At 36.7% G+C, this 14,991-nt stretch overlaps 1 protein-coding gene across 3 annotated transcripts in view; it reads left to right on the top strand.

The window, feature by feature from the left end:
* The window catches only part of NSMAF (neutral sphingomyelinase activation associated factor), a 77,268-nt gene that overhangs the window by 38,258 nt on the left and 24,019 nt on the right, over window positions 1-14,991 (top strand). For all 3 annotated transcript variants that reach the window (XM_031013961.3, XM_055349148.2, XM_063709279.1), the window contains exons 10-11: window positions 12,808-12,937; window positions 14,702-14,773. In XM_031013961.3, coding sequence (XP_030869821.2) covers window positions 12,808-12,937; window positions 14,702-14,773 — 202 coding nt within the window. The remainder of the gene's footprint in view (window positions 1-12,807; window positions 12,938-14,701; window positions 14,774-14,991) is intronic.

The following is a 14,991-nucleotide window of genomic DNA, read 5'->3' on the forward strand; positions in this document are numbered from 1 at the left end:
AAGAGGCTGAGGCAGAAGAATCGCTTGAACCTGGGAAGCGGAGGTTGCAGTGAGCTAAGATCATGCCATTGCACTCCAGCTCGGGTGACAGTGTGAGACTCCATCTAAAAAAAAAAAATTAGTTGGGCATGGTGGTGCACACCTGAAGTTCCAGCTACTTGAGAGGCAAGGTGGGAGGATCCCTTGAGCCCAGGAGGTCGAGGCTGCAGTGAGCCATGATTATGCCTCTGTACTCCAGACAGAGTGAGACCCCATCTCAAAAAATAAAAATAATAAATTTTAAAATGTCCTTTCTAAACAACTGATTTGATCATATCACCTGCCCGTTTAAAATTCTTCAAGATTGAAACTAGACTCCTTCCTTACACCATATACAAAAATTAACTCAAGATGGATTAAAGACTTAAATGTAAAACCTAAAACTATAAAAACTGCTGAAGAAAACCTAGGAAATACCATTCTGGACATAGGCCCCAGCAAAGATTTCATGACGAAGTCACAAAAGCAATTACAGCAAAAACAAAAATTGACAAATGAGACCTAATTAAACTAAAGAGCTTTTACACAGCAAAATAAACTATCAACAGAGTAAACAGCCCACGGAATGAGAGAAAATATTTGCAAACTTTGCATCTGACAAAGGTCTAATATCCAGAATCTAGAAGAAAGAAGCAAAAAATGAACAACCCCATTAAAAAGTAGGCCAAGGTCATGAACAGACACTTTTCAAAAAAAGACATACATGCAACCAAAAAACATCTGAAAAAATGCTCAATGCCACTAATCATTAGAAAAATGTAAATCAAAAGCACGATGAGATACCATCTTATACCAGTTAGAATGGCTATTATTTAAAAAATTTAGTAAATTTTGAATGGCTATTACTCAAAAAATAACGTGCTGGTGAGGTTTCAGAGAAAAGGGAATGCTTGTACCCTGTTGGTGGCAGTGTAAATTAGTTCAGCTACTGTGGAAAGCAGTTTGGTGATTTCTCAAAGAACTTAAAACAGAGCTACCATTTGACCCAGCAGTCCCATGATTGCATATATACCCAATGGAAAATAAATTGTTCTACCATAAAGATACATGCACACGTAGGCTTATCACAGCACTATTCAAAATATTAATAGCAAAGACATAGAATCAACCTAAATACCCATCAGTGGTAGACTGGATAAAAGAAAATGTGGTACCTATACACCATGGAATACTCTGCAGCCATAAAAAAAGAGATCATGCCCTTTGCAGCAACATTGGATGGAGCTGGAGGCCACGGATGGCGCTGGCGCAAATTAATGTGTGAATAGAAAACTAATACTGCATGTTCTCACTTATAAGTAGGAACTGAACATTGAGTACAAATGGACACAAAGAAGGGAACAATAGACACTGAGCCTGCTTGAGGGTGGAGGATGGGAGGGAGGAGGGTGAGGATTGAAAAACTGCCTATCAGATACCAATTACCTGGGTGACAAAATAATCTGTACACCAAACCCCCAAGACATATATTTTATCTATGTAACAAACCTGCATATGTACCCTGAAACTAAAATAAAAGCTAAAAGATAATAAAAAAAATTAAGTCTTTGAGAGTAGGAACTTGTCTGGTCTCTTGCATCCACAGAGTATGGTATATTACAGTGAATGAAATTAATGGATTCTCTCCATTTTACTGCCATTGCATTTTCCCAGACCCCCATTAGCTCTCCTCGGTCTAACTGGAATTATTTCTCCTCCAGCCTCTTCATATGGTCCACAAAGTTATCTTCCTAAAACAAACATGATTATTGCCCACCAACCAGCTCCTAGAACAGTAACAAGCAAAACAGTTTTCAATAACAGTTAATTTAAATGCCTGTCTTTCATTGACAATATCAAAGGTTACTATACCAAGACACAAATAGTCTTTTACAGCCATACACCTTAAAATTCCCTGGATTATTTCATATTGCCAAGAGAAAGTGATACAATAAAAGGCCATTAAAATATAAATAAAATAAAAATTTTCAAGACCCCTCCATCCCCAGTGCCTTCAGGATAAAGCCTAAACACCTTAACATGGCCCCAAGACTCTTAGGTGCTAGCTCTTATTTACTACTAGTCGTTGATGATGCATCTTGAATTCTGTGCCCTAGTTATTTGCATTGCCTGCAGTTTCTGTTGTGCCACATTGTCTGTTACCTCTGAGCCTTTGTTCTTGTTCCCTCTGCTTAGAAAACTCATCCTCCTTCTCTGCACCTGGCTGTTGCTTATTCTTCTTATTTCAGCTGTGCTCTCAGTTCTTCTAGAAGGTCTTTCCTGAGACTTCAAGTTGCAATAAGTACCTACCTATGGTGCTCTATAGGGTCCAAGAGAGTACACTTCTACTGTTCTAATGGTTTTTTCATTGACTTTCTTGGCTTTTCTTAAGTATACATTTTGTGCAAAGATGACATTTCTGTATTATCCCATTCTCTTACTTGTTTATTGCCTTATATCAAGGAGATTTAGGTGATTCGTCTGTATCTTTGTCTCTGGTACCACTAAGTTAATTATTATACCTTTATGGTAACTATTGATATCTGGTAGTGCAGGGCCCCAGACCTTATTTTCCTTTTTCACTTATGTCTTCAATATTCTTGGTCTTAGGCACTGCCATCTGAATTTAGAATCAGCTTGTCAATTTCCATAAAAGCAATTGTGCTGGGATTTTGACTGTAATTGCAGTGAATCTATAGTCTTCTCTCTATTTATTTAGGTCCCCTTTAATATATTTCTTATGATTTTCTTCATAAAGGTCTTTCCTGTCTTATTTATTCCTAGTACTTCATATTTGTGATGGTATTATAAATGGTATGTTATTAAAATTTCATTTTCTGTTTATTGTTGATATATAGAATGCAATAGGTTTTAGTGTACTCATTTTGTTTTCAGCAGCCCTATTAAACTCTATGACCAATTCCATTAACTGTATATTTAGATTCTTTATATTTACAAAATCTTATCTATGAATTATTTGCAGTCTCTATTCACTAGCATTTTTATTTTTGATTTTTGCATCTGTAATCATTCATCCTTAGGACAAAGCAGAAAGTATTGGTTAAATAGGTTCATTTATTTATGGATTATTATGTGCTACACTTTTGCTAGAAGCTTATGTTTATAAATGAGAGTAGTTTGTAATATTCTATTTTATTGCTACCTTTGTGAGATTTGGGAATCAGTCATCTTGACCCTTACCCTACATTTTAATGTGTTAAAGAACTTGCCAGTAAAGCCATCTGGCCAGTAATGTGTTTTTTGTGTTTATGTTTGTTTGATTCTTTCTCTGCTTCACTATATAGCGTTAATTTTATTTCCATTTTTATACTGGCAGGATATATTAGGTAAGTGAATTGCTTAGGGAAGAATAGTTTCCATTTTAGAAAGGAAAGGGAATAATAAGAAGAAGAATTAGCTTCTTCTGACCTACTTAGAATGTGTCATTTTTCCAAGTAGCAATTTAGACTTCAATTCTGGGCTTCAGCATGACATTCATTTAAAAAATAGTTCACTATGAACGTTTTAATGTATCCAGTTGCTGAAATGTTAGGCTAAAGAATTTGGGGGAAGGGATTTTTGCGATATGAAATGAAATATTACAGTGTTGTATACTTTCTCTAGAAGAAAAAAAGGTAAACTTCCGCTAAGATAAGCTTTCATCGTATTTCTGAGGAGATAATTTTTTGTTAAAGGAATATAAGGAAAACTATTTTTAATACTTTTTATTTTGAAAAATTTTAAACTGTCACAAGTTGAAACGCTAATACAATGAAGGCAGATCCCCTATGATTCACCAGATGTTAATTTAACATTTTGCCAAATTTTCTTTAAGTCATGCCTGCTCCTACTGACATTGTTGCTCTCTGTGTGTGTTATTTGTATGTATAAATGTGTATGTTTGTATTATATATATAATATATGTGTATATATTTTTTCTGAACCATCTGAAACGAAATTCTGCGGTATCATAACACTTCTCCCATAAGTACTTCAGCAGGTACTTGTTAGAAGGATATCCTCCATTCCTTGATACCATTATCATATTCCATTAGCAAGAATTCCATAATATCATCTAATGTATCATATAATAAAATAAATAAAATCATAATAAAATATGAAATCATTAAAAATATAAAATCATAATATCATCTTATAGCTTCATATTAAAATTTCCCCTTCTTTTAAAAAAATTATACTTTAAGTTCTAGGGTACATGTGCAGAAGTGCAGGTTTGATACATAGGTATACATGTGCCATGTTGGATTGCTGCACCCGTCAACTCGTCATTTACATTAGATATTTCTCCTAATGCTATCCCTCCCCCGGCTCCCCATCCCACGACCGGCCCCAGTGTGTGATGTTCCTCGCCCTGTATCCAAGTGATCTCATTGTTCAGTTCCCACCTATGAGTGAGGACATGTGGTGTTTGGCTTTCTGTCCCTGCGATAGTTTGCTGAGAATGATGGTTTCCAGCTTCATCCATGTCCCTGCAAAGGACATGAACTCATCCCTTTTTATGGCTGCATAGTATCCCATGATGTATATGTGCCAGATTTTCTTAATCCAGTCTATCATTGATGGACATTTGGGTTGGTTCCAAGTCTTTGCTATTGTGAATAGTGCCACAATAAACATACATGTGCATGTGTCTTTATAGTAGCATGATTTACAATCCTTTGGGTATATACCCAGTAATGGGATTGCTGGGTGAAATGGTAATTCTAGTTTTAGATCCTTGAGGAATCGCCACACTGTCTTCCACAATGGTTGAACTAATTTACACTCCCACCAATAGTGTAAAGTGTTCCTATTTCTCCACATCCTCTCCAGTATCTGTTGTTTCCTGACTTTTTAATGATTGCCATTCTAACTGGCATAAGATGGTATCTCGTTGTGGTTTTGATTTGCATTTCTCTGATGACCAGTGATGATGAGCATTTTTTCATGTGTCTGTTGGCTGCATAGATGTCTTCTTTTGAGAAGTGTCTATTCATATCCTTTGCCCATTTTTTGATGGGTTTTTTTTTTCTTGTAAATTTGTTTGAGTTCTTTGTAGATTCTGGATATTAGCCTTTTGTCAGATGGGTAGACTGCAGAAATTTTTTCCCATTCTGTAGGTTGCCTGTTCACTCTGATGGTAGTTTCTTTTGCTGTGCAGAAATTCTTTAGTTTAATTAGATCCCATTTGTCTATTTTGGCTATTGTTGCCATTGCTTTTCGTGTTTTAGTCATGAAGTCGTTGCCCATGCCTATGTCCTGAATGATATTGCTTAGGTTTTCTTCTAGGGTTTTTATGGTTTTAGGTCTAACATTTAAGTCTTTAATCCATCCTGAATTAAAAATTTACCCTTTTCTAACCCAAAAGTCTTCCTTAAAATACTTTATTTTGTAACGATTGTAGATTTAAGAAGAACAGACCAAAAGATAGTACAGATTTCTCTTTCATGCCCCACTCAGAATCCCTGTTCTGTTTAGTATGTAGATGCTGCCATCTTTTGTTGGACATATTCCTAGATATTTGATTGTTTGATACTATTGAAAATTTATTTTCCAACTATTTGTTACTGGTACATAGAAATACAGTTCTTTTTTAAATTGGCCTTGTATACTATGACTCTTCTAAATTCACTCATTAGTCTTAGAGTGTTTTTTGCTAGATTCCATGGAGTTTTCATGTACATAATCATTTAATCTGTGAATAATGACAGTTTCACAGAAATCCCTATGGCTTTTATTTTCTATTTCTTGCCTCATTGCACAGTTTTATTAATAGATGTGGTGGAAATGAACATTATTGCCTCATTCTTGATCTTACAGGAAAAGGGCTTAAGGTTTCATCATTCAAAGATGATGTTAGCTGTAGGTTTTTCATAGCTGCCCTTTAACAGAATGAAAATATTCCTTTCTGTTCCTAGTTCACTGAGAGTTTTTTCAATAATGGGTGTAGAATTTTGTCAAATATTTTTTCTGCATTCATTGACATGATCATATTTTTTTCTTTATTCTGTTAATGTTTTGAATTACATTGATTGATTTTTTTCAATGTTAAACCAACCTTGTATTCATGGGCTAAATCTAATTTGAGAACATGATATCTTATCTTTTTTACATATTACTGGATTTGCTTTGCTAGTATTTTTGTATCTATATTGATGAGGGATATTGCTCTGTAATTCTCTTGTAAGGTATTTGTCAGGTATGGTACAGGTTATGCTGACCTCATAATAGTATGGAGGTTTTCTTTATCTCCCGTTTTCAGGAAAAGTTTGTGTAGGATTGTTATTTCTTCCTTACATTTTTGATAGAATTTATTGATGAAGCCATCTAGGTCTAAAGTGTCCTTTGGGATTCCATTTATTTACTAGACACAGGACTGTTCCATTTGTCTGTTTCTTCTGTTCCTGTTTTGGTAACTTGTGTTTTTCAAATAAATTGTCCATTTCATCTAAATTGTCAGACATATTGGTATGAAGTTGCTAATGTCCTTTTAATGCCAGCAGCATCTGTAGTATCACCCTTCTTTCATTCATTATGCTGATACTTTGTGTTTTCTCTCTTTAAAAAAATCAGTATTGCCAGGGCTTACCAATTTTATTAATCTTTCAAATGACCACATTTTGACTTTGTTGATATTTTTCTGCTTTTTCACTTTACTTATAGTTGATGTCTACTTTTATGATTTCATTCCTTCAGCTTGCTTTGGGTTTAAACTTATTCTTGTAACTTTCTAAGAAGAAAGTCTAGGTCACCAGTTTTATTCCTTCCTTTGTAATAGAAGCACTTAAACTTATAATTTTCTCTTTAAGCACTGCTTTTGCAACATTCTGCAGATTTTGATATGTTTTTTGTTACCATTAATGTAAAAATATTTTGTAATTTTCTTCATCATTTCTCCTTTGGCCCATAGGTAATTTAGAAGTATGTTTAACTTCCACATATTTGGAAATTTTTAGTAGATATTTTATAGGTACTGATTTATAATTTAATATCTGATCAGAGAATATGTTCTATGTGATTTCAGTCTTTTGATATTTGTTCAGATTTGTTTTATGGCCCAGCATATGGCCTATCTTGGTGAACATTTCACATGCCGTTGAAAGGAATGTGAGCTCTGCAGTTGTTGAAAATAGTATTCCATAAGTGCCATATGGGTCCAACTGGTTGATGGTCATTTGGATCAAATATATTTCATTAATTTTTTTTGTTGACTTGTGCTATCAGTCACTGAGAGAAGGATGTTAAAATTGTCAGTGGTGATTTATTTCTTTTCTTATTTCTGTCAATTTATGCATTTTGTGTTGTGAAGCTCTGTTATTAGATTCATATACATTAAGATGCATAATGTCTTCTTAATTAATTGATTCTTTCATCATTAGGAAATGTCCCTCTTCATTTGTGATAGTCTTTTTCTTGAAGCCTGCTTTGTCTTCCTTTAAAGTAACCACATGAGTTTTCTTATGTGTTGTGATTGCATGATACATCTTTTTTTGCCCTTTTACTACTAATCTGTGTATTTATTCTATTTTAAAAAAATATATACTTTAAATATATAGTTGAGTCTTGCTTTTTATGCATTCTGACAATCTCTGCTTTTCAGTAAGAATGTTTAGATAATTTATAATTATATAATTATACACTAGCTGGTTTTAAGCCTAGTATCTTAGGATAGTCATGCATCACTTAATGACAGGGATATGTGTTGTGGGATTCAGGAGGATGAGAGAGGGACCTTGGGTTAAAACAGGAGAATCTTTTATTGAATGCACCAGGCCCAGCTGACTCAGCGTCCAAATGACTGGGCCTGGAACAAAGACAGCACTTGACTTTTATACACACTTCACCAAAGGGGTGGGCCAGCTTGAAGCAAGCTTACAGTGGTGTGAAAGCAGGGATACAGAGGCAGGACAAAGACCGATAATCAAATCGCAACAGGTTCATAACTCAGGATTGCACGTAACCATTGCTATGCAACCCAGATGTCCATTACCTAGGTTTGCCTAGGCACAGGCTTATCCTATAACCTTCACTATGGCACCCAGGTGGCCGTAACTCAGGCCTGCTCAGAGGCTCATGACCGTCACTCTACTGCTTAGATAAAACAATACTTGAAGTCACTAGTTACAGAGAAGAGGAATCTGTAAACTCATTCCATAAAACAAAGGAAAATTTGTTTTTCTTCTCCCTATGTTAAAGGAGTGCTGGGAGAGTCTTCAGAGCACATTAGATAATATTATCAAGACTTTTCCTAGGTCTGGGCTGTGCCTGTTGCTGCCTCTGAGACAAGTCAGCCTAATACAGGAAAACTTATTTCTCTTTCTTTTTAATTTTATTTTTCTTTAGTTTCCCGCCTCATATGTTGTGAGAAACGTGTCGTTAGGCAATGGTCATTGTGAGGACATCATAGGGTGCACTTATACAAACCTGAATGGTACAGCTTACTACACACTTAGACTACACAGTATAGCCTATTGCTCCTAGGTTACAAACCTGCACAGCATTTTGCTGTACCACTTGAGTATCCCTAATTCAAACATTTTAAGTCCGAAATGCTCCAAAAGTCCGAAATGCACTCAAAAATTTTTGAGTGCCAACATGATGGTCAAAGGAAATGCTCATTGGAGCAGTTCAGATTTCAGATTTTGTGATTAGGGAGGCACACCGATATGATACAAACATTCAAAAATCCAAAATCCAAAACACTTTTGCTCCCAAGTGTTTTGAATAAGGAATACTCAACTTGTATTAAATGCTATAGGCAATTACAATATAATAGTATTTATGTATCTACTTATAGAAAAGGTAGAGTAAAAATATGGTATTATAATTTTATGAGACCACTATTATATACAGTGTCATTGACCAAAACATCATTATGTGGCACACATTGTTTCTGTATTTATTTCTTGGTGTCTCATTTTTTTTTTGTTCCTCTGCTCCTCCTTTTCTCCCTTCTTTTTGGTAATTCTAGTATTTTTCAGTACTCCATTTTATCTACTCTATTGACTTTTTAGCTGTAGCACTTTGTGTTATTTTTAGTGGTCATTCTAGAGATTACAATATGTACCTCGTGCCAGAGTGTACCTTCAGATAATATCATTTCATGCTACTTTACACCAATACAAGAACCTTACTCCAATGTATTTCCATTTAGCCTCTCCTGCCTGTTATGATCTGATCTTGTGGCTAATTTATGCATAATCCATAAAACCCACAATACAGTATTCTTATTTGTGCTTTAAAAATCAATAGCTTTTTAAAGAATTTAGATACATATATGTGTTTGCATAGAAATTAAAAATACTAAAAAATATTTTTAATACTTAGATATTTAGATGTTTATAATTTCTAGTCTTGTTTCCTTTCTGCAAATCTAGTATTTCATCTGGTATTATTTTTCCTTAGTCTAGAACACTTTTTGTGGCATTCATTACAAGCTGATCCATTAGAGATTAATTCTCTCAGCTTTGTCTAAGAAGAAGATATTTATTTTACCTTCATTTTTGAAGGGTGTTTTTGGATATAGAATTCTAGATTGACAGGTTTCTTACCCCCTTAAAGATTGTCATTCCATTGTTTCTGGTGAAGAGCCCCATGATTTGAATTGCTGTTCCCTATGTACGATGTGGTTTTCTTGTGCTCATCCTGCTTGAGGGTTTCAGAGTGTATGATGGGGAAATTCCTACTATGCTGTCAACACAGAACACCTCAGTGATCAGCTATGGGGCTTTTTCCTATACCAAGGAGTTGTCTGACACCAGTTGGGTATTCTACAATTCTATTCATTGTCTGCCTGGAGTTAGCACAGACCCCAGAGGTTAAGAGCTCAGTCCAACAAGGCTGCCCCCCTCACCTCCGATGCCAATCACAAATCCAAGTTGTCACCTGTGCTCTGACCAACTAGCTATAAATCAGAGATTCCCACAACACATTCCTTAGGTTTGATCACTGGAATGGCTCACAGAACTCGGAAATATGTACTTATGTTTACCAGTTTATTATGATAAGAAAGGACATGATAAAGGGTACAGATGAACAGCCAGATGAGGAGATGCATAGGGTGATATCTGGAAGGAAGGGTCCTGAGTGCAGGAGCTTCTGTCCCTGTGGAGTGAGGGTACATCACCCTCCTGGCACATAGATGTCTTCAGCAACTCAGAAGCTCTCCCAGCCTCATAGTTTAGGAGTACTTATGGAGGCTTCGTCACATAGGCATAGTCAAATATTAACTCGGTCTCCAGCCTCTCTACCTTATGCTGAAAAGGGCGAGTGTGGCCAAAAGCTCTAAGCCTCTCATCAGGGCTTGGTCCTTCTGGTGACCAGCACCCATCCAGGATCCCATACACAGTTGCCTCATTAGAGGAAAAGATGCCTCTGTAACTCAGGAAATTCCAAGAGATTAGGAGGTCTATGTCAGGAATCAGGACCAAAGACCAAATATTAGAACAAAAGATGGACCTAACACCTCTGTGACTCAGGAAATTACACACATTTCAGGAGCTCTGTGCCACGAACTGGGAGCAGAGACCAAATGGTAAATTTTTTCATTATGTCACATAGAGTTTCAGAATAACATGCATCTATGAACTGATATCTTTCATCAGTTCTCAGCCATTCTCTTCTCCATTTCCTCTGTCCTATTTTCTGTCTTTTCTTTTATAATCAGTTATACTTAAGTTAGTATGTTTAATATATTCCTTCAGATCTCAGATACACACTCCTATATATTTCTTTCATTCTTTTTTCTCCTTTGGTTTTGTTTTAGTTAGGACACTTTTTATTGACCTGTTTTCAGCCTTACTGGACCTTTCCTCCACTGCATCCAGTCTGCTGTTAAGATTGTTTAGTTAATTCTTTGTGATATCAACATTTTTATTCCTATATTTCTATTTGGCTCTTTTTCATAGTTTCTATTTCTCTGCTGAAACTCTGTCTTTTCACATGTGTTGTCCATCTTTTGTTCTTGTTGACCCTTTTCTCTTTTTTTTTGAGACAGGGTCTCATTCTGTCACCCAGGCTGGAGTGCAGTGGCATAATCATGGCTGACTGAAGCCCCATCCTCCCGGGCTCAAGTGATCCTCAGCGTCCTGAGTAGCTGGGACCACAGGCACATGCCACCATGCCTGGCTAATTTTTTTATTTTTTGTAGAGATGGTATCTCAGTATGTTACCCAGCTGGTCTCAAACTCTTGGGCTTAAGTGATCCTCTTGCTTTGGCCTCTCAAAGTGCTGGGATTACAGGTGTGAGTCAACATGCCTAGACTGTTCTTGATCCTTTATCATATTTACTATAGTTATCTTAAAGTCTTCCTCTGATTGATCCAATGTCTGGCACACCTTCTATAGAGTCTTTTCTCTCTTGAGCATGAGTCATATTTTCTTGCTTCTTCGTTATGTATTATAATTTTATTGTATTGTAATTTTTTTATTGAGCAGTTTGTTAAAAAGGAAGTGTTGAGACCGAACTAAATAATATTTACCTCCAGAAGTGGTCAAGCCACGTCTTATTCTGTCAGGCTACTTGTACAGGGAGGCTCTGTCAATCAAATCTGTCACTGAGCTGCATTAAGACTTTGTTGCACCTGTGGTTAAATTTAAGCCAACACTGCCTACAACTCTATTGAGGGAGGGATAAAGACTTTCTCTTCCACAGGTCTTGGGATCTCAGCACTTGAAGGATTCTAGAGGTATCTTTGTGCTTTATAACTGAGCCATCAGGTTTCTGAACTGCGGGAGATTTCCCTTGTTTTGCACCTCAGTCGACAGCATTTTTGAATCTCTGGGGAGCTTTCTTCGCTCTCCAGTCTCAACTCTGGCTTTCCATTTCCCTGAAGATCTCTCTTCATTCTGCAGCCCTTACTCACTTCTATCATAGGTTACTCCTCCTCCTGCCACTCACCTGTTGATCTCTTCTTTCCTTTTTGCAATCATGTTCATTTAGGTTGCTTTACATGCTCAACATTCCAGTGGGTTTTAAAAAGCTATGAAGATTGTTCAGTATATCCAGCTCATTTTGGTTGTTAGGGTGAAAGCTTCAACAGTCTCTTATAGCTTTCCCATCCTAACTTGAGGTGGAGATCTTCCTCTGTATCTTTTTGTCCTGTCACTTATAAAGAGATTTATTTTTAACCCAGTTATTTCAGTAATTGCCTTAAAATGTTGATGATTTGGTTGTTTTCCCTTATTTTTTCTTAAATCAGTTAAAGCAGAATGAGAAGGGACTTTGTTGATTAAATATTTTACGAGTGGGTAGTGAAGAGATCATTTTTCAGAGGTTTTCTGCAGTAAATTCACAGAGGGATATACTCAAAAATATACAAAGGAATATACAATTACTCAAATGTATTATAATTCAAGTAATTATAATTATGTCGTTAGAGCCTTTTAAAGTGTAGTGTGAAATAAATGCCACTTGTGTCAAAATGGTTTATAGGACGATAAAAATAATGACAGAAAAATAAGAAATAATTTAAATGTAAGAATAGTTTCAAGGCCTATTTATTTTGGGGGGAATGAGTTTAGCTAAGGGTTATTTGGTATTATTTATTTGTCTGTCATGGCTTCTGTGGTAGATAATCTCACCTATTTCTTTGAAAAATGAGTTTTTATCATGCCATTTCTAAAGAGTCAGTTTTATCTAAGCAATCAATTTATATTACCATTTTTCTTATATTAAATGTAGTGTTTAGACAAATGTCATAGAAAGTCACACTGTAGCTCCCTTAGATAAACCTAGAAAGTAGATCAATTTCTGATTTTTCTTACTTTTGCTGTAAAACCTATTTTCAGGTTCCAAAACATTTCTGAAAAGCTGCACATGGAATGCAAAGCAGAAATGGTGACGCCTCTGGTGACTAATCCTGGACACGTGTGCATCACGGACACAAACCTGTATTTTCAGCCCCTCAATGGCTACCCGGTGTGTAGACCGCAGGGTCAGGTGGGGAGCTGCCCATGTTTAAGCTGTTTCCAGACCATGGCCTCACAATACCAGGGACCTCACTTTTTAATGAGGATCAAGTCATGTCCCCGCCCACCCCCTTCACAGGCAGCATCTGTGTATTTTACAAACACCATGTGTAATCGTGATACATAGTCTCTGAAGTCTGAGTTCCTCTGATCTGTTTTCAGTCATGTCAGGGGCACTTGCTCTCAGTGTGGTGAAAAGAAACCCTGCTCCTCCCTATTTTAGTAAAGGGTCGCTAGAGATTTAGACCTTTCTTCTAGGAGGCATTTCCAAGAGACCAGTGAAATGTACTATGATTAATAAGAAATAGATTTTGAAATATATTTGCTTATATATACACAGATGTTGGTATTTCTTGCTTCTGCTTAATGATGAACAACCTCAGTAGATCTGAATTTTTCCTGAAGGAGCACTATGAGCAGGTCCTCCCAGCTAGTGCAGAGGTGTGTGTGGAGATCCTGCTGTCTGGCAGTTGTGGGCTCCTGCTAGGATGTTGGAAACAATCTTCTCTTTCACAATGACACCAGACTTACAAGGCCAGAAAATAAATACAAACTTAGATATCCATGCTGACACTTGTAAAGATTTGTTGCTTATCTAGATCTGGCCACTTTTTAGCATGATCCATTAAAAGAACAGAAATCCTAACACACCCTGGTAGTGCTGTGGGGCCATTTGGCAGGGCCCAAGAATTCTGCCAGAGAAAGTTCCACCTTGGAAATTCTCCAGGCTGGTCATTACAGGGCACTAAAACATCTCAAACTCTCCTGAGTGAAAGATTATGCTATAGCGATTGTGTCCACTAGGTGGTGGGGCTCACTTTCCTAGTTCTCCAGTAGACACTGCATGCTGCTAGCACAGCATTCTCAGGGAGTGTAATAAATTGGCTTGGCTGCTACTATTGCTTGGGTCAGAAATTTTGAGAAAAAATGTCTGTGTACCCTAGCTTCACAATCCATGGTATGGGCCTTTACCCCTTCCCAATACTGGCCAGGATCCTTGACCAGTCATTTCCAAGACCTGACTCTGGGACTCCGGGGCAGTTTCCACTGTTGGACAGACTGACCTCTGCACACCCATCGTCCCTCCTACTTGGGAGGAGGACCACGGAAGCATAGCCATTAGCCAATCTCTGCCTTTTTAAACCTCCTTTCTCTCTTACTAGTGTTTTAAAATTATAGAAAAGCAAGACAATTTTCTTCTTCATTAACAAAGAAAAAATTTAGAGTCCTTGCTTTATACTTTAGTAATTTGTGAGCCTTAATACACTGTAATTTTTAATGAGATAAAAGACAGGGTTCTTTAAAAAAGATGTGTGTCAGTACTAAGCAAACTATTTGTCTAAAAAAAGATAGCAAGATTCCTGAGAGGTTATTTATGCCAGTTCTTTATATTTTTTATCACCCCACAATCTAACCTAAAAGATATCACCCCACCCCAAACTAACCTGAAATATCCCTGAAAGATAGATGATTGCATTATCATTTGGGGGGTGCCACATGGTGGGGAGGAAGACTTGCCCAAGGTCATAAAGCTAGTGAAAGATGGCAGAGCAGAATGGGAAACCAGATATCACCTTGTTCCAAGATTTCCTTTTCCAATGGTTCATTAAGAAGGCAAGATTTGGTGATTTTTTTTTCCCCTTTCTGATACTACAGAACAACTTCTAATTGTGTCAGAACAATAATGTTTGAGATTGTCTTTCTACTTTTAAAGAAACCTGTGGTCCAGATAACACTCCAAGATGTCCGCCGCATCTACAAAAGGAGGCACGGCCTCATGCCTCTGGTGAGTCCTTGGGAGGCTGTGCTGGGGCACGATTGTCACACTTTCAGTTTAGCCAGCAGTTTATTGACAGTAAACACTTATGGGATGTCTGAAAGTACAGGTACATTGTCTTGTAAGAAAATAGACTCTGATTTTGCTGTTCTTTCTTTTGGAGAAGCTAGAAATTCATAAAGGAATAACTCCTTCATGTAGAGAAGAGGTTCTATTATGAAATATTT

This window comes from Gorilla gorilla, chromosome 7, assembly GCF_029281585.2.
Source record: "Gorilla gorilla gorilla isolate KB3781 chromosome 7, NHGRI_mGorGor1-v2.1_pri, whole genome shotgun sequence".
NCBI classification, from domain to species: Eukaryota; Metazoa; Chordata; class Mammalia; order Primates; family Hominidae; genus Gorilla; species Gorilla gorilla.